This window comes from Atractosteus spatula, chromosome 8 (assembly GCF_055471065.1).
Source record: "Atractosteus spatula isolate fAtrSpa1 chromosome 8, fAtrSpa1.hap1, whole genome shotgun sequence".
Lineage (NCBI taxonomy): Eukaryota > Metazoa > Chordata > Actinopteri > Semionotiformes > Lepisosteidae > Atractosteus > Atractosteus spatula.
In genome coordinates this window covers 332,548-351,413 of record NC_142713.1, presented here as the reverse complement: position 1 = coordinate 351,413, position 18,866 = coordinate 332,548, and the positions used below count along the sequence as shown (strand labels likewise).

General features: G+C 49.7%; 2 protein-coding genes across 2 annotated transcripts; one reads left to right on the top strand and one right to left on the bottom strand.

Moving 5' to 3' along the window:
• Positions 1-145: 145 nt before the first annotated feature.
• Positions 146-9,371, bottom strand: LOC148828935 (uncharacterized). The gene is made up of 7 exons (XM_088922778.1): positions 9,227-9,371; positions 7,131-8,320; positions 5,745-6,041; positions 3,753-4,299; positions 3,181-3,284; positions 2,044-2,157; positions 146-1,040 (listed from the first exon to the last, which is right to left on the bottom strand). Exons 3-7 carry the CDS (start codon positions 6,012-6,014, stop codon positions 957-959), a joined length of 1,119 nt encoding a protein of 372 aa, XP_088778904.1. The 5' UTR covers positions 6,015-6,041; positions 7,131-8,320; positions 9,227-9,371; the 3' UTR covers positions 146-956.
• On the top strand, positions 8,953-17,540 carry LOC148828934 (uncharacterized). The gene is made up of 6 exons (XM_088922776.1): positions 8,953-9,104; positions 11,020-11,222; positions 11,666-11,820; positions 13,592-14,130; positions 15,661-15,875; positions 16,528-17,540. The coding sequence occupies exons 1-6, from the start codon at positions 9,071-9,073 to the stop codon at positions 16,714-16,716; spliced, it is 1,335 nt and encodes a 444-aa protein (XP_088778902.1). The 5' UTR covers positions 8,953-9,070; the 3' UTR covers positions 16,717-17,540.
• Positions 17,541-18,866: the final 1,326 nt, after the last annotated feature.

Here is an 18,866-nt window from a genome sequence, read left to right as displayed (position 1 = left end):
TCGTCATGCGATGTCCAGAGAAGGGAAGCTGGGGTGTCCAGATGGTGAAAGGTCAGGGGGTAACAGCGCAGTCCATCTCCAGGGGAGGGGGGAGAATGTGACATTTTCAGATCTACCTCTGGGCAGGAATCAGGTCACACAGGACTCCCCAGGAAGAGTTTCACTTTATTGTCCTTACAAAGTAAAAACCCTCGAGCACTTCGTTATCGTCCGACTCACAGCTAAGAGAAGAGCAGCTGGAGAGGAGGAGTGAAAACAGGCCGCTTCCTCCCGCCTCTGACTGCCAGGCCCGGCCCTTCGCGCCGGACCCCCTCAGCGCCGCAGCGGAGAGGACGACGCGTCTCTAAAAGCTCAGCCAGTAGCGGGGTACGGGCGAGGGATGACAGCAGCGAGGTCTGTGTGCCGGTAGTAGTGGTTATGGAACGTAGAGAAAACATTGGGGTGACCCACACACGAGCGAGGAAGAGGAGGGGGTGCAGGATCAGGTGCCAGTCTTGTCGGCTGAGCTTAAGAAGTTCGGCTGCCTTCATCCCTCCCCAGCTGTCGATACAACTGCATTGAAAAGGGCTCAAAGCAACAAGACAATAACAAGCAGTTTCACAGACATGACCCTTCCTCTGCTGTGTAATATACCAGGCACTCAGGAAATACACACACACACGAGCCCAGCCAGTGGTCAAGCCTCAGGAAAAACACACACACACACAAAAGAGCCCAGCTAGCGGTCAAGCCTCAGGAAACACACACACACCTCAGGAAATACACACACAGACGAGAGAGCCCAGCCTGCAGGCACACAGGCAGTTACGAGAGCTAAGAGGCGTTACAGACGCACCCCCATACTGATGCACTGGGGGGGGGAGCGAGCCAGAGAGTCGGCATGAAGCACAGCAGCGCGGAGCAGCGCCTCCCCCGGCGGCCGGGAGAGAATCCGAGGGGGTCCGGCAGGGCGGAGCTCACTTGAGGGCTGGTTTGGTTTCTCTCACCAGCTCCAGCTGTTCAATATCTCTCATGAAGGTCTTCAGGCAGTCCCTGCGATACTGGAAGACAACCACGAGCCCAGTAATGGAACAAGAAGGCGAAATAGCTCGGCTTTTGTACGGAGCCCGGGAGGGGTCATCCGTAGGGAAAAAAAAGTTATATCGAGGGAACGATTTTACAGTTCGTGCGCACGAAATAACTAAATGGTTCCCTCGTTTTCTTTAATTCGTGCGCACGAAATAACGTTTTCTAGGACTGGTAGGACAGGTGTGGCACTAGCAGTGAGAGAGAGGTGCAGTCCTCACTAGTAGTTCAAGAGCACAGTAGCTACACTGCCCGAGTAACTCATCCCCAAACCAAAATAAAACTTGATCATCTCTATCCATTACCCTCCTCTACAGCAGCGTCAGACACTTACTGTAGGCTTCATTGTACGACTATGAAGACGCGGTAACGTGTTAACTGGCGTTTGACAGCGTTGTCAGGAGCCGGGGATAATGCTGGCGTTTTAGAAACTTTCTATGTGCGTGCGACTAGACAGAGAAAACGGAGGAAAGAGATAGAAAACGTTCTTTCGTGCGCACGCCGTACTTGTGCCAGAAAGGGACGTGCCCATGGGAACGGACAGCCACATGGCGGAGGTGTTGTGGCCCTCAGGAAGATTGTGAGATCAGGACACAGACCTGCCGGTTTGTCTTCTTCTTGTGACTTAAAGCGAAAACGGTTTCCTTATTTGACCTGGAGTGCACTGGGGGAAAGCAGCCCAGCAGTGTCCTGTCCTGGGAGTGTGTGTGACTGTGAGAGATTAAGTGTGTGTGTACCAGTGTGTGTCCCCAGTCCGTGAGGCAGCAGAAGGACCTGTGACGGTAGACTATTCGCCACGCTGATCGCTCGGCACACTTGTGTCTGTTGTTTTGCAGGAAAACATGGTTTTGTCTCAGGAGACCGTGAGCAACACATCTTACACGTGTCTGAACAGCAGCACAAATCGGTGTGAGAAATACAGAAGGCTGATCTTTAGACAAGTTATGAGGAGCTGGACTGAAATGCGATGTCACTTACCTTTGTTTTCTCAAGGAATTTTTTACTGATCATACTCTTTGAACTGTGGTTCTTTAAAGTCCGATGGTATATTTCCTCTGTCCGTTTTATAATCCCCAGTGCCAATAGCATGGTCTGTTAGAGGAAACACCAGTAACATTTATTTTACTGCTCCACAGACAATACATCTGTAGTAATAGACTGTCTGGAGTTTAAGTAGAAAAATCCCATTTCAGCCAAGCTAACCAGTCATCTGACACAAATGAGCTGATAAATACGAAGGAACAGAGAACTTAATACTTTGGCATTAACTTGTCTGGCTGAGGAAATCAGAGCACTGGCCCAAGGTCACAGCTGTCGAGAGCTCCAGAGGAATCCCCCAAATAGCCCACACCCCAGTACAATTACCCCACACCCCAGCAAGGCAGAAAGACAAAGAGCTGTGAGTGGGGTGAGAGTGTTTGCACAGCGGAGAAGAGGAGAGATTAGACTCTGACCTCTTCCTGAAGGTCTGTTTAGCAAGCGTATCATGTGGCCGTGACAGCAGCACAGTGGCATCATTGCAGCCTTGCACTGCTGGGGTGCTGTCTGTGTGGAGTTTGCATGTTCTCCCTGTGTTCATGTGGGTGTCCTCTGGGTGCCCTGGTTTCCTCCCACAGTCCAGGCACACTGGTAGACAAATTGAGTCCTGAGAAAATTGTGTGTGTGTGAGTGTGCATGTCTGTGCGTGTGAGCGGGTGTGAGTGGGCATGCGTCTGTGTGAGTGTGTGTGTGTGCCTATGTGAGCATGTTATTTTTCCTGGGAGAGTCTCCTCAGCTGCTCTGTCTTTGCTCTGGATGAGAGCAGGCCCTGTCCTGTCACAGGACACATGCTGGAGTCAAGCAAGACAAAGGTAGCTCCCGTGGACTAGAACACAGCATGCAAGCTCCACACAGACACGTCTTCTAGTCTGCAGTTAAAGTCAGATCTTATCTTACTTCAGCTTGATGTCTTGTCACATACAGTTTTCCACATACAGTTCATTTATTTCTCCTTAAGGATTCAACTCAATCACCCGTCTGTATTGCCTTTTACCAACTACAATAGCCAGGTTTGTGCCGACTGAATTGATATTTAAAGATCTGTCAAACATTAAATTTCACGATTTCGGTTCTTACCTCAAAGAACTCGCCCAGCACCTCCACAAACTGGCTGAGGCCAGCGTCGCCGTGGAGACGCTTCTTGAAATCCGTCAGCTCTTGGGTTACTCTCTTGAACGTGGCTGCAGGGAGGAAGAGTGCGGTGGTGAGCTGTGCTGCTGGTGGTGCTGTGGTCACGCAGGGCTCTGCTCTAACTGCCTTTGGGACGCGACGCGACGCTGTGCTGGGTTTCGTCCTGGCCCAGTCCCAGGAAACGTTCAGACTGGACCCAGGAGAAGACCGAGACACCAGAGGGGCACCCAGGTGCCGTGTCCCCCCCCCCCCGAAGAATGAAGAGAACAGGGTGGGGGGGGGACGGCATCAGGGCAGGACCGCGGAGTCTCGGGAGAGGAGCGCTGCTGGGCCGCTCTGCTGGGACACTGGGATGGAGGAATAATGAGAGCAATCCCGACGCTGCTGTAGCCCTGTGCAGGCGATGGGGACCCCCCACACGCCACAGGCTCCCACTGGCGGCCAGCTCCTTCACCACCGGGCCTCACAGACTGTCGCTGACCCGTGCGCACAGCGCAGGGGCCTTCGGCAACACCTACCTATTTCCGTGCGCATCTCTGCGATTTTCCTGGTCTCCTCCTCAATCGCGTTCCTGTTTTTCTGAATGTCAGACGCCAGCTGGGTGATTTTGTCTCTGGTTCTTTTCTCTTTCTCTTCGGCCTCTTTCATCTTGTCCCGGTATTCCGCGGCCTTGACCGAGGCCACCGTTGTCCCGGTGACCGTCCCCGCCAGCGTCGCCGCGGCAATGACAGGGCCGACGACCGGCACGAAGAACAGCAGGCCCGAGGCCACGGCCCCGCCCACCGAGGTGGAGATGGCGGCGGTGGTGGCCACGGTGTGCTTGTGGTCGTGCTCCTCGGCCAGCTGCTCGTACCTGCGCCGGTCGCTCTCCGCCTGCCGCTTCTCATCTTCGGTCTCTCTCTTCAGCTCCTCTTTGAGCTCTATCACCTGCTGCTTCTGCTTTATGGTGGCATTTTTCTCCTGGATTTCCTCCTCCAGTTCCTGCTTCTTCCTCTTCATCTCGCTTATGCTGGTGTTGATAGTGAACTCGTAGAGGAAGAACTCTTCCTTCACCGTTTCCACGTTCTGGGGAAGACCACAAGGGCATTACAACCTGTCAAACGTGCAGCATCAGGAACATCGTGCTTCTAATCGTTTCACAAAGTACTGAACATGCATGTGGTCTCCAATATCCTCAGATCCAACCATTACTGTATATTTGTTTTCGCAGTGGTGAAACTCGCATTTAAAATACAGTATTAATGAGACAGCACTGACTGCAAGAATGAGAACACAGCCCTTCCAGTCATTTCCATCAGCCGTCGGCAGCAAAATCACAACAAACTACCTATCGGAAGGCGCAAGACCACCTCTGCTCACAGCAACACCCTCTTTCTCCACCAGACCACTCTCCTGCTGACAGCTCTATGTCCAGGGACCACACACTGCTAACTGGCCATGTGTACAGCACCAATACAGTATGATCATTAAAGCAACAGCGTGTCGAAAGATCCAGATCCCAGCATGCACACTGTGAAGATGAGAAGGAATTAAGAACCGAGGAAGAGGGGAGTCCTGGCAGAGAACTGCCGACGGTCTCTCTGAGAGGAGAGCCCCCTGCAGCAGTGAAGGCGTGACTTCGATTTCAAGCTCAGAGCCAGGCCTGTACTGTCTCTACTTTCTTTCCACGTTAGTGTTGGAAAAGATACTGAAGATATCAAATCCTTCCAAGAGGACATGGTCTCTGGAGGGCTGGGGTAGTAAATAATAATAATAATAATAATAATAATAATAATTAATAATTGCTTACACTTATATAGCGCTTTTCTGGACACTCCACTCAAAGCGCTTTACAGGTAATGGGGATCCCCTCCACCACCACCAGTGTGCAGCCCCACCTGGATGATGCGACGGCAGCCATAGTGCGCCAGAACACTCACCACACACCAGCTCTCAGTGGGGAGGAGATCAGAGTAATGAAGCCAGTTCATAGAGGGGGATTATTAGGAGGCCATGATTGATAAGGACCAATGGGAAATTTGGCCAGGACACTGGGGTAACACCCCTACTCTTCTCGAGAAACGCCCTGGGATTGTTAATGACCACAGAGAGTCAGGACCTCGGTTTTACATCTCATCTGAAGGACGGCACCTGTTTACAGTGTAGTGTCCCCGTCACTATACTGGGGCATCAGGACCCACACAGACCACAGGGTGAGCGCCCCCTGCTGGCCCCACTAACACCTCTTCCAGCAGCAGCCTCAGCTCTCCCAGGAGTCTCCCCTCCAGGTACTGGCCAGGCTCACACTGCTGGGCTCCAGTGGGGCTGTGAGCTGGGTGAGAGCACCCCCTGCTGGCCCCACTAACACCTCTCCCAGCAGCAGCCTCAGCTCTCCCAGGAGTCTCCCCTCCAGGTACTGGCCAGGCTCACACTGCTGGGCTCCAGTGGGGCTGCCAGCTGGGAGCTGCAGGGTGATATGGTCTAGTCTGCCATCCATAATTATTACTTTACATGCATGCTGAACAACATACCTGTGCCATTTTCTCTATAGTACCACGTACATCACAGGACGATGACACTTCCGCAATGATGCTCACAGAGCTTTTAAAATCCTGCAACACCTTCTTCAGTTTCTCTTGCATCTCCACTGTTCGCTCCTGCAAGGGTCCTATACTCTGCGCTTCTATCTTCGTGGCTGAGAACAACGCTTGAACATCTTCGATGTCCTTCTGCACCGCCCCCCAGTCTTGAAATTTCTTTAAATTCTGCACTGTTCTCTTTGAAAGCTGTTGATCAAACATTGTTGTAGACGGTTTGGCTTTTTTTAGCTGTAAAATTATAGAAACATAAAAGAACGAGGTTAAGCGTGCAATGTTATATGACTCCAAACATTCCTAGAAGCACACAGTAAAAAATTAAATTTTCATTCTAATCAAATTGGGGTTTCGTTCTGTTTTTTGAGAAATTTAGAACTACTTAAAATCCCACCTGTGATCTTTCATGTTGCTGTCAACACATAATGAAAAAACCTGACTGCTGGTTCATCTGCAGTCATTGAGCACCAGTATGTTCTCTCCCTGACCGGAGGCCCAGAGGCGACACGGGCTTGAGATACAGGTGTCACCTGCTCTGTGACCAGGAGGCGGCTTGAGAACAGGGTATGAAGAATCGTTACACCCGGCCTTCTGTGTACGAGCCCCGAGCAGGTAGCTCTGCCCAGACCCGGGACACCCTGACCCGGCGGCAGACCACACAAAACACAAGCTGGAAACCACAGTGTTCGGTTCAAGCAGTCACAATCCAGATTCAGCATTACCCACTAGTGAAAATGGTGAAAACATCGTGTGCAGCAATTCGGCAAACTGGGACACCACAGGAATTTGTGAATTTTGTGGAACTGGATGTACTTTTCAAAAGTCAGGATCAATCCAGGTGTCTAAGGCAATTATCACAGTTTGTGATTTCTAAACAGTCCTGAAGCTCGTGAATTTAGACTAAAGGTAAATAATTAAAATTGCTGTTTTGACAAAGTCGATGGTTTACAAACTTTTATGGAAAAAAATTAATACAACTTGCAGAAAGCTATTAGTCACAGAGAAAACAATATTCCTGAGTTAGGACCAGACAATATTGTGTTATTATGTACCACACATTGCATATTAAAGAGATGGAAAGACTTTCCATTTTGAAAACCTGCTTTCATTTTGTGATCACTAAGGAGTATTCAGACACTGTAATGTAATATAGTAGCTCTTTCACCTTTATGAAATAATTAAAACCTCTTGTGAATGAAATCAAATCAGTCTAAAACATAATTCCAGTGTACCTGTAAATATAACACTAACAGTTCATAGTATATACAAAAAAGCGAAACAGATATTCAAATATGCACAATAAAAAATACAAAACACACTTACAGCTTTGAAACGTTCTTCGTTACTTCACACAAGTGAAAATCCCCTTTTAGTTTCGGGTGTTTGTAAGCAGCCATATACAGTATCTTGCAAGCCTCCAGGGTAATAAAATGTTTAAGCCCAACAGATTCTTAGAGAAAAACAGACAACGCCTCAAACATATCAGCTTCTCCTCAGAGCATAATTTACAAGAAACAGAAACTGAAACCAGGTTATTTCACACTCTCATTATATTTGTATAGTTCATATTTTGATCTGAAATGAATTATATATACAGTGTCCTCCAAATGTCCTGGGCAGTGAGGTCTGAAATGAACTGTTCACTCTGATTTTATGTTTAATGTAATGAATTCAGCTCCAGTCAATCAGAGGTTTTGTGGGCGGGGGTGTAGAAGCTGGATCGTAGTTTCAGCTTGAAAAGCAGGTGATGCCCAATTAAAACTGGACTTTGACTTGTCCAGGGCCGGTGTCAAGTCCTCTGTTGCCATTGAGACAGAAGAGCCCGAGATCAACCTTCACCAAAGTGAGGTAAAGGCTGAAGAAAGCAAGGGTCTGCAGATCGTCTTGTGTCCAACCTGCAGGAGGTCATGTCCGCACACCTGCGGGAGGTCATGTCTGCTCACCTGCTGGAGGTCATGTCTGCTCACCTGCTGGAGGTCATGTCTGCTCACCTGCGGGAGGTCATGTCTGCTCACCTGCGGGAGGTCATGTCCACACACCTGCTGGAGGTCATGTCCACACACCTGCGGGAGGTCATGTCTGCTCACCTGTGGGAGGTCATGTCTGCTCACCTGCTGGAGGTCATGTCTGCTCACCTGCGGGAGGTCATGTCTGCACACCTGTGGGGGGTCATGTCACGGCTGCCTCAGGAACTGGTTCACTCCTTGTACTGCTTATGGACCTGATGCTTGTACCATCACTTACTGAGGATGAGGTCTGATATTTTAGTGGAAAACAAATCACCTCCAATTTTAGGAGCTTAATTCAAGTGACACTAAGTCAAGTGTAACGAGTTAAAGCCACCTGCTACAACAGTTTGCGGGTTCCACAGCGACTCGAAGGCCAGATTATAAGATGACTGGGAAGTATCGGGTGTGCTGGCTCTCTCCGTCTCTCTGATCCTCGTTTCCAGGTGTATTTCCTGTACACAGACACTCCAGCCCGATCCGACAGGACAGACACCTAAACACGACCTGGAAAGGAAACCTCAACCTCAGGAGGTTCTCTCATCACATTATCTACCTTGCTAAGCCTATCAAATCGAAACAACAAGTTTCAGATGTTCAGAAAAGCTCTACCATAAGGTCCCTCATCATGCTGAATCTTAAATTAGTGTAAAAATCACAACCTGTAAAACAGGATAATTATTTACTGTGACTCGTTTAGAAATAAATATATAAACATTAAGGTTTCTCCACTACTTGTTCAATTGATTAAATCTATATTTTAAATATGGTAATATGCAAATAAATGTAATAATTCCTTCCAAAACAAAAACCAACAACCACCCTTGATAAAGATGAAGAAAAGGCGTGTTCTCTATAATAAACAGTACAGATGAGCTCTATTTTATGCCCACAAGAATGTGAAAACTACAGGGTTTTATTCGATACGATTATTTCAAATCAAATTATTTTAAATGAGCAATATGATTTTTTTTTTCAACAAAAAACCTAGGTATCAAAATTTCTGGTAAAAAAACACACCAGCTCCTTATCTGTACTGCCTATCTTATAAAGCATTACGTGCTCATATTTATGAAGGGTGCAAAGAACACCTGCACCGCGGTTCTCCCCATGCTCTGGCAGTAAACTGTCTGATTTCCGGGAAATCACCCCCGCCATACACACACCCACCCACTGTGGCTATAAACAGCTCAGACAACCCTGCTCTTGCTACACCAGCAGCCCTGAGCAGACAGCAGACAGCAGCCAGCAGGAAAGATGGCCAGCGGCAGCCTGCAGCAAGCGGACGAGGGTGAGTTCTGGGGACGGCAGCGGTTTCTCTTCAGGATGTTTCGTGTCAGCGTGCAGCACACACTAGAGAAAGGAGGCGCAGTCTGGCGGATTAAGGTGATCGGAGGCCCCCCATCCCATTACCTGAAAAAAGCGAGAGGCAATACTGTAATAGTTCAGGGACGCGTCCGGAGAAAGAGCTGCTACCGCCGGTTCAAGCGGAATGTCAGGCGACACTCGCAGGGAACACACACACACACACTCACTCACTCACACACACACTCCAACAGCCTCTAATGCAAGTACAGCAGTGCAACCAATCAATCAGATTCACGGCCAACCCGCGAGCTGGCAACAGAAATCGCGCGCACGCTTGCTTTGACACCGACGACACACAACAGCAGCAAGATCACCACCGCGGAGACCAGTGAGCTCCCTGTCCGAGCGCCTTATTTCAAGAGCAGCGGGACACTCCCCACCCGTGCAAGTCCCTGCAGTCAACAGACTCAAATCACTCAATACACTGCATCGACGAGTGGATGTTTTTCTATATGGGCTTTCAAGACGGGATCAAACTCGCTGATAACTTCGGGGACACCCGTGAAGTTCCCGCTGTCGGGGCGCCCCTAAAAGGCAGCTCTCGCTCCGACTTCACCACTGCAACCAGCCGCATCAGGACGTCAGTCCAACACTCATACTCACTGTCAAACTGTCCTGTGAGCTCTGACTCGATTAGACCATCAGCACAGCGCACAACGAATGCAACCCCAGGCTTCCCACGGCTCTCCGACACGTCGTGTTCTTCCCAGTCGCCAGAGCCTGCGGTCCGTCAGGACTGTTCATCACCCAAATAATTCACATGCGAGACAAAACACTGCACCTTTCGAGGGGGAACACAGCAGCCACCCTCTTGACACACTCGCCATTCCGGAGTTCTCTCCTGAAGAGGGTTTTAGAGAAATACCTCTTAGCGTTGATGTTGTCTTTCCGGTGCCGCAGCATCCGCGTCTCGGTTTTGACACGATGACGGGCCCAGTTTAGCCCAGTGTGGCCGCCCCTGTCCCCCTACTTCACCGCAGCAGGCCGGGGCCGAGCTGTAGGAAGCGGGAGCTGCTGTTGAGGCCCCTGACTCGTGTTCCTGTGTCCCCGTCGCGGGAGCTGCTCGTCCTCCTGAGCGGCGTGGCTGTAGACCGCGCCCAGGCCGGAGCTACTGGAGCTGCAGCTCACTGTTCAGCTGCTGCACCGTGAGCCGTGAACTCAGCAGACGTGAAATAACCAGTCAGTCTGGGGATCTTTTTCAGTAGATCCGGCTCACACTGCTCTTTTAAAAATGCCTCACTCTCTAGTGAGCTCCACACTTTAGGGCCACCCTAGGGGGAAAGAGAATAATAATAATAATAATAATAATAATTGCTTACACTTATATAGCGCTTTTCTGGACACTCCACTCAAAGCGCTTTACAGGTAATGGGGTCTCCCCTCCACCACCATACTTTCCCCCTACTTACTTGCTCGAGTCCGGTACTCGCATACAAGCTTTGTAACCCAGAGGTCGCATTCGTGTAGAGAGCCGATTCAAAAAAGCAGATATCCAGAAGACCAAAGAGCGTCCAAAACCAGAGACGAAAGCCGTAAGCCGTAGTCAAAGAAAGGGAAAAGAGTCCGAAAGGCCAGAAAGATCAACCGTGCCGCAGGGCAGAGAGAAAAGTCCAGTCCGGGGAAGTTTGTGCTCAGGCAGTGTCCTAAAATAGAGACGTGCCGGGGGGGGGGGTCCTCGCCTTGTTAAAGGGACAGAGTGAGATACCGGAGATGTAACCCCAAGAGCTTCAGCGTGTCATAGGTCAGACGTGGCTGATCTGGGAGCAGTTCCCTGGGGTAGCCTGCTGACTGCACTGGCCTTACTGGTGACGTACAGTGGTGATTGTTCCTGATCCCAGGTGCGACAGCCCTGACGATCGTTGAGAGGCTGGGCGACATGTTGCCTCTCGAGGAGCTCTGGAGAGGACAGGAGGAGACCGCCAAGTGGCTCCACATCGCGTACCTGTCTCTCCACGACTTCCCGGACGTGGAGGCCGAGCTGAGACAGAACGCAGTTTCCTGCCGGCAGCAGCAGAGTCTTGCATCCAACTTGATTAGCAAGGTAAGTGGACAGGAGTAAAGTGAGAGTCCCGACTCTCCATATGTAAACGGAGGTTTGTTTGGATGTAAGATACTGTGCATGGATCAAACACTGCCGTTGACTGTCTTATCGAAGAGGAGACGTCCTGTGTCTGTGTGCATCGATACAGCAGAGAGCAGCTCACCAGTGGCGTGACCCTTCGCATTGACCAGATCTGTAATACAATTTCTTTCTGTAATAAAAGTGTAATAAAACAGACGGATGTTCAAATGAAGTGACAGAGCCAATCCCTAATACATGTTTTAGTGACCTCTAGTGGCAAGTCTGTGGTCACTGCACCCTTTAGCTCCATTGCGTGTACAGTATGACAACAAATCAGATTCAATTAAATCAATTCAGTATTCTATCAGAAGGATTTGTAGCCCAAGCCTTTTATAATGCCGAACTCTTTATTCCTCTTTTAGTTTAAAGCAACAGGTTATCAGATTTTGGAGGATTTAATTCCACAAGTGAGAGACGCCGTTGAGCTCCAGGATGCTGAACTGGCTCTGGACACCATTGAAATGGCAAAGAACTGGACAGCAGAAATGAAAGAAGAAGCTACAAACACCAGAGACAGGTTGGTTCTCAATTATGTGATGAACTGCTTATTTATGAAAATCCTGAAATGATTTACTTTGAAAACCTTGACATTTTGTACAAACTGTTTATAAACCACCTTAGGTGCTTTATACCTTTTCAACATACATCTTTGCTGCACAAAATTAAAAGCCGAGGCCTGTGCAGGGCTGAGACAGGACAGGACACTTCAGAGCACAGCCTGGGTCTCTACTCTGTCAGTGGTTTGACGGATCTGCAACAAAAACATTCTGCAAAGATAAAGGTTCCCAGTGGTCTCCCTTCTGTGGACACACCCTCTCTCTCCTCACACCTGAAGACACTGGACAGTCTCTCTCTCTGTCTCTCTCTCCTACTCTTTAAATCCCCGCTCCCTCCCTCTCTCCTCACACCTGAAGACACTGGACAGTCTCTCTCTCTCTCCTCACACCTGAAGACACTGGACAGTCTCTCTCTCTCTCCTCACACCTGAAGACACTGGACAGTCTCTCCCTCTCTCCTCACACCTGAAGACACTGGACAGTCTCTCTCTCCTCACACCTGAAGACACTGGACAGTCTCTCCCTCTCTCCTCACACCTGAAGACACTGGACAGTCTCTCTCTCTCTCCTCACACCTGAAGACACTGGACAGTCTCTCCCTCTCTCCTCACACCTGAAGACACTGGACAGTCTCTCTCTCTCTCCTCACACCTGAAGACACTGGACAGTCTCTCTCTCTCTCCTCACACCTGAAGACACTGGACAGTCTCTCTCTCTCTCCTGCTCTTTATATCCCTGCTACTGTCCTCTCTTCTTCTCACACCTGAAGACACTTTACAGACTTTGCCAGATTTTATTAACCTTCCAAATCATTTTAAATAACAAACGATTACATTAATTTTATGATGAACACTGTGTGATCAGTGGAGTCCCACAAGGGACTGTGCTAGGACCACAGCTCGTCAGTGTGTGTCTCAGTGAAATGTGACAGAAAGCAGGCAGGTTGGTCCTCTAGATGCAGCAGGAGAGCAGCTGTGTTGTGTGCAGGTGAAGGAAGCTATTCTGCATTCAGGGTTCCTTTCATTTGCTTTAAATTTGAAAGAATCAGAAGGTTTATAATAGAATCTCTGAAGAACCTTTACTTTTCTCTGTTTCTGTGTTCAGTACCTGTTATTATTTCCCCTCACACAATGATGTCATTTATTGTCTTAGTTGGTTTAGAACAAATTCACTTTACATACTGTTGTATCCTCACATGAAGCAAAGAATGACACGGAGGTGGCTGTGGAACGATGAACTATATATATTCAAGTAAAGTTTGGTCGTACAGATCATTACCCTTCCGATCCGACATCTCACTCTCGCGCCAGCTCCCCTCAGCTGTCCTCCAGCTCCCCAGTTCTTCCTGGTTTTCTCCCTCGCCTTCTGGCTCCAAAACTAGACCAGCCGGGTGACTCCTACAACTTCGGGAAATGGGGTAGGGCCACCTGATGGACTATTACTTGTAATTCCAAATAATACTTATACATTGATATATATATATATCACTTTACTACACATGCTTACCATGACAAATGGTCAGGTGTTGTCATTTTGAGCAGTCCATGAGCTGAATTGCAGTGACTTGTGTTGGCCACTGTTTTGATTGAAGGTTAACACACAAAGACAGGGGTAAACTGGTGGGTTATACTGCCCCCTAAGGGCTGGGAGGCTCAACGCCTCTGGGGAATTTCCCTCCCACAGTGATCATAATGTATAGACCTTCGTTACTTTAATGTTCTTTTCATTTAGATATCAAAAGATTATCATGGACGTCAATAACAACATCAGTACAGCGAAAAAGAAGAAGCAGGAGGTGATCTCTGAGAAACAAAGCCTGGAGCAGAAAGCCAAAATGGCAGCAGAGCAGAAAAAACTGATAGAAGAGAAAAAGGGGAAATACGAAGAGGAAAGAAAGAAGGTCGAAGAGGAACTGGCTTCTTCCAAAAAGAAAGCTAAAACACTGGAAGAAAAACACATCAAGGATGATATTGATGATGATTCCCGTGACCCGCTGACAGAGCTTCTGTGTCCAGAACCAAAAACAAGACGACAGAAGAGGAAAGGAGGAGGGGGCGTATTGGGGTTTCTTGGAGTCACTAAAATTGTGGAAATCATGTGTGACGCAGAGGGTAAAGAAAGAGAACAGGACAGGAAAGACCGAGAAGAAGTGAGGGAGCAGATCACAAAGCAGAGAGAAGAGATGCTCAAGCTGTCCTCTGCAGAGACCAGTGCAGCAGAGGAGATGATTGAAAAGCAGGCAATACTGGAGAAGCTGAAAAACGCACAAGGTAAAATCCAGGACTCAGTCCTGATTGAAAGAATTAGTGTTCAAGGCTGCCAGGTGACTCTCCCTGTCAGTGCAGTCTGAGCTTGGGGCTCTGTGTCTGTGCAGTCTGGGCTCTGGGCTCTGTGTCTGCACAGTCTGGGCTCTGGGCTCTGTGCAGTCTGGGCTCTGGGCTCTGTGACTTTGCAGTCTGGGCTCAAGCCTCTGTGTCTGTACAGTCTGGGCTCAGGTCTCTGTGTCTGTGCAGTATGAGCTCTGGGCTCTGTGTCTGTACAGTCTGGCTCTGGTCTCTGTGTCTGTGCAGTATGAGCTCTGGGCTCTGTGTCTGTGCAGTATGAGCTCTGGGCTCTGTGTCTGTACAGTCTGGGCTCTGTCTGTGCAGTCTGACCTCAAGCCTCTGTGTCTGTGCAGTATGAGCTCTGGGCTCTGTGCAGTCTGACCTCAAGCCTCTGTGTCTGTGCAGTCTGTCTCTGTGTCTGTGCAGTCTGGGCTCTGTGTCTGTGCAGTCTGGGCTCTGTGTGCAGTATGAGCTCTGGGCTCTGTGTCTGTACAGTCTGAGCTCTGTGTCTGTGCAGTCTGACCTCAAGCCTCTGTGTCTGTGCAGTCTGTCTCTGTGTCTGTGCAGTCTGGGCTCTGTGTGCAGTCTGACCTCAAGCCTCTGTGTCTGTGCAGTCTGAGCTCTGTGTCTGTGCAGTCTGACCTCAAGCCTCTGTGTCTGTGCAGTCTGTCTCTGTGTCTGTGCAGTCTGGGCTCTGTGTCTGTGCAGTCTGGGCTCTGTGTGCAGTCTGACCTCAAGCCTCTGTGTCTGTGCAGTCTGAGCTCTGTGTCTGTGCAGTCTGACCTCAAGCCTCTGTGTCTGTGCAGTCTGTCTCTGTGTCTGTGCAGTCTGGGCTCTGTGTCTGTGCAGTCTGGGCTCTGTGTGCAGTCTGACCTCAAGCCTCTGTGTCTGTGCAGTCTGTCTCTGTGTCTGTGCAGTCTGGGCTCTGTGTCTGTGCAGTCTGGGCTCTGTGTGCAGTCTGACCTCAAGCCTCTGTGTCTGTGCAGTCTGGGCTCTGTGTCTGTGCAGTCTGACCTCAAGCCTCTGTGTCTGTGCAGTCTGTCTCTGTGTCTGTGCAGTCTGGGCTCTGTGTCTGTGCAGTCTGGGCTCTGTGTGCAGTCTGACCTCAAGCCTCTGTGTCTGTGCAGTCTGGGCTCTGTGTCTGTGCAGTCTGACCTCAAGCCTCTGTGTCTGTGCAGTCTGACCTCAAGCCTCTGTGTCTGTGCAGTCTGGGCTCTGTGTCTGTGCAGTCTGGGCTCTGTGTGCAGTCTGACCTCAAGCCTCTGTGTCTGTGCAGTCTGGGCTCTGTGTCTGTGCAGTCCTGCCCGCTGGCTCTGAGGGACCTGCCTCTCCTCTATGTCTCTCTCACACACGAACAGTGAGGGCAGGCGCCTCTCTGCACTTCCTCTGGGACACCCCTTTGCTTGGACAGCACCTAGGAGGCTGTTTCCTTGCCCAGTGCTCCAGCAGCCCTGTTCCTTGTGTCTGTGCTTTCAGACATGATGGGGGATGAGAACTCTCTCCTCACTGTGGTCCAGCATCTGGCTCAAGTTGATGCACAGCTTCAACGCTGCATTGATTTCTGGGAGAAGATGGATTCTGTTCTCAGCCTGCTCTCACAAAAGACGGAGAAAGGCAATCCGTATCTGAAGAAAGTGGAGGATGAGCGATACAGGGTCAAATATCTGAAGACTCTTGATGGCTCTGAAAAAGTAGGTGTATAATTTTTTCATGATTCGTGCTCTGAGTAGGTCAAGATCTGTTTAAGTCTCTTCTAGAAAAATCAGGTTGGGTCTTTATTCCTCAGGGGCTGTGGACATGTAAATTGTACAGTGTTACAGACCCAATACTTCCAATACAGGACAGTGCTGTATAACCCCAGAGTGACCTGCTTTTACTCCTTCTGCCCCTTCTGCAGCTGGGTTAGATCCTCATCAGTGGAGAGAGAGATGAGCCATGCAGATTGTATTAAAGGTCTCATGCATGTTTAATGAGCAGGATGTGAACCCCAATGTTCTAGCTGAAGTCCACTGTGGTCTCTGTACAGTCCCCCCTCACCCTCTCTCTCTCTCTCTCTCTCTCTCTCCTCCCCCTGACCAGTCCGGTCCCCCCTCTCTCTCTCCTCCCCCTGACCAGTCCGGTCCCCCCTCACCCCCTGTCTCTCTCTTCTCCCCCTGACCAGTCCGGTGCCCCCTCTCTCTCTCTCCCCTCGCCCTGCCCTGTGTGCAGGGGGCTGGTGTCTCCACCAGTGACTATGGCAGATGTGTGTCCAGCAGGGAAGAGCTGAGAGTGGTGATTCATGAGGTTCATGAGAGAGGGAAAGGGCTGCTGGTTCCCCTGACAGGTCTGTGTTTTGTGTTCCAGTTCTGGAAGGCATTTGGAGCCCTGTGTGGGAGATATGTGCAGATCACCAGCGGGGTTGAGGGGAAGAATCTCTATGCGTTCCTGGACGGCAGAGCAGACATCATGACGAAGGAAGAGAGAAAGAAAACCATCGAGACTCTGGCAGAGCAGTTAGGAGGCACAGCGGCCCCAGCAATCCAGAGCCAGTGAGCCTCCTGGCTTGGCTCCAGTCAAGATCTCTGTGTCTGCTGACAGTCAGCTTGTCTCATGGGTGTCTGGGCAGCCCTCTGTCAGAGCTACTGCTCATTGATCCAGTGATACACAGCCCACTGTCTGAGCTGCTGCTCATCAATCCAGTGATACACAGCCCACTGTCTGAACTGCTGCTCATCAATCCAGTGATACACAGCCCACTGTCTGAGCTGCTGCTCATCGATCCAGTGATACACAGCCCACTGTCAGAGCTACTGCTCATCGATCCAGTGATACACAGCCCACTGTCTGAGCTGCTGCTCATCGATCCAGTGGTACACAGCCCACTGTCAGAGCTACTGCTCATCGATCCAGTGATACACAGCCCACTGTCAGAGCTACTGCTCATCGATCCAGTGATACACAGCCCACTGTCTGAGCTGCTGCTCATCAATCCAGTGATACACAGCCCACTGTCTGAGCTGCTGCTCATCGATCCAGTGATACACAGCCCTCTGTCAGAGCTGCTGCTCATCAATCCAGTGAAACACAGCCCACTGTCAGAGCTGCTGCTCATCGATCCAGTGATACACACCCCACAGGCTACTGCTTATTGATCCAGTAAGACACCTCTCACAGACTATTGGTTATTGATCCAGTAACACATACACCACACTGCTGTTATTGATCCAGTAAGACACCTCTCACAGGCTATGGCTTACTGCTGCAGCATTGCTTTATGAAAATGAAGTTTCTGCGAGCAGTAATGCCCGCTGTTTCAGTATTAGCACCACACTGTGCTTCACTCTGCCTCACCATGTGTAATAAACTCTGAGCCGCCCGAACTTGCCGTCTGAGTTTCCTGTGTTATTCTCAAGCCCCCGTCTCTCCCAGTCCTCCAGCACAGTCTGCCAGGGCAGCAGGGTCAAGCTGAGCCTCTCTGAACCCGAGCCCACGGGCGGCTGGCTCTCCTGAGCGCTGAACTGAGCTAGACAGACGAGCCTCACAGCGAGAGGAAGGGTGTATGTTAATTGAATATTCTGCACTTACCGTTCTGTGAGGGGATGAGGTCAGTGATGTGACCACACATCCGGTACTTCAGATGGTCTTTCCCCAGTACAGAATGTAGGATGAAGGATTTTATCGGCTCTAGACTCTGATTTGCTGTACAAGCAGTGGGAGGTGTTGTACCTTTTTTCGCCACTAGCAGGGTGACTTGGTATTCCAAGGCCTCCCTGGTGGTCTAGGGGTCCGGGTTCGATTCCCAGTCAGGGAAGTGTGTACCCACATCATCTCTTTATTGCCAGCAGCCATAGCACCTGCAGCTCCCAGCTAGCAGCCCACTGGATCCCAGCAGTGAGACCCTGGACAGTACTCGGAGGGGAGACATGGGAGAGGTGTTAGTGGGGCCAGCAGGGGGCGCTCACCCTGCAGTCTGTGTGGGTCCTAATGCCCCAGTATAGTGATGAAGACACTAGACTGTAAAAAGGCGCCGTCCTTCGGATGAGACGTAAAACCGAGGTCCTGACTCTCTGTGGTCATTAACAATCCCAGGGTGTCTCTCGAGAAGAGTAGGGGTGTTACCCCAAATTTCCCCCTGGCCTTTACCCATCATGGCCTCCTAATAACCCCCCTCTCTGAACTGGCTCCATCACTCTGCTCTCCTCCCACTGAGAGCTGGTGTGTGAGCAGACTGGAGCTTCATCCAGGTGGGGGTGGAGGGGATCCCCATGACTGGTAAAGAGCTCTGAGTGCAGAGTCCAGAAATATATACTTATATTTAATTAGATATATTTATATATACAAATATATACACTAATAATAATATTATGAAGGTCTTAATAATAATTTAATATTATTATTATTAAGTTTGGGTCCTATTATATTTAAACTTTAACAGTGCGGTTGTATTAGAATAATCTATTCTCTATATCCTCTTTGAACGTTTGTCACAATCAGAACTCTGACTGTTTCATCTCTGTTGTTGTAAATAGCTTTTTAATTTAGACCAAACAAGTGACCCATACTGGCATTCTCTTGACTATCCTGTTACTGGAGTTTTTAGTTTGTTAACTGTTACGCATTAAGAAAGCAGTAAGAGCCAGTCAGACCTGTCATTGAGGCCTGTGCCAGAAGAGGTTTATTCTTTAAATATTCATAAGACTTCC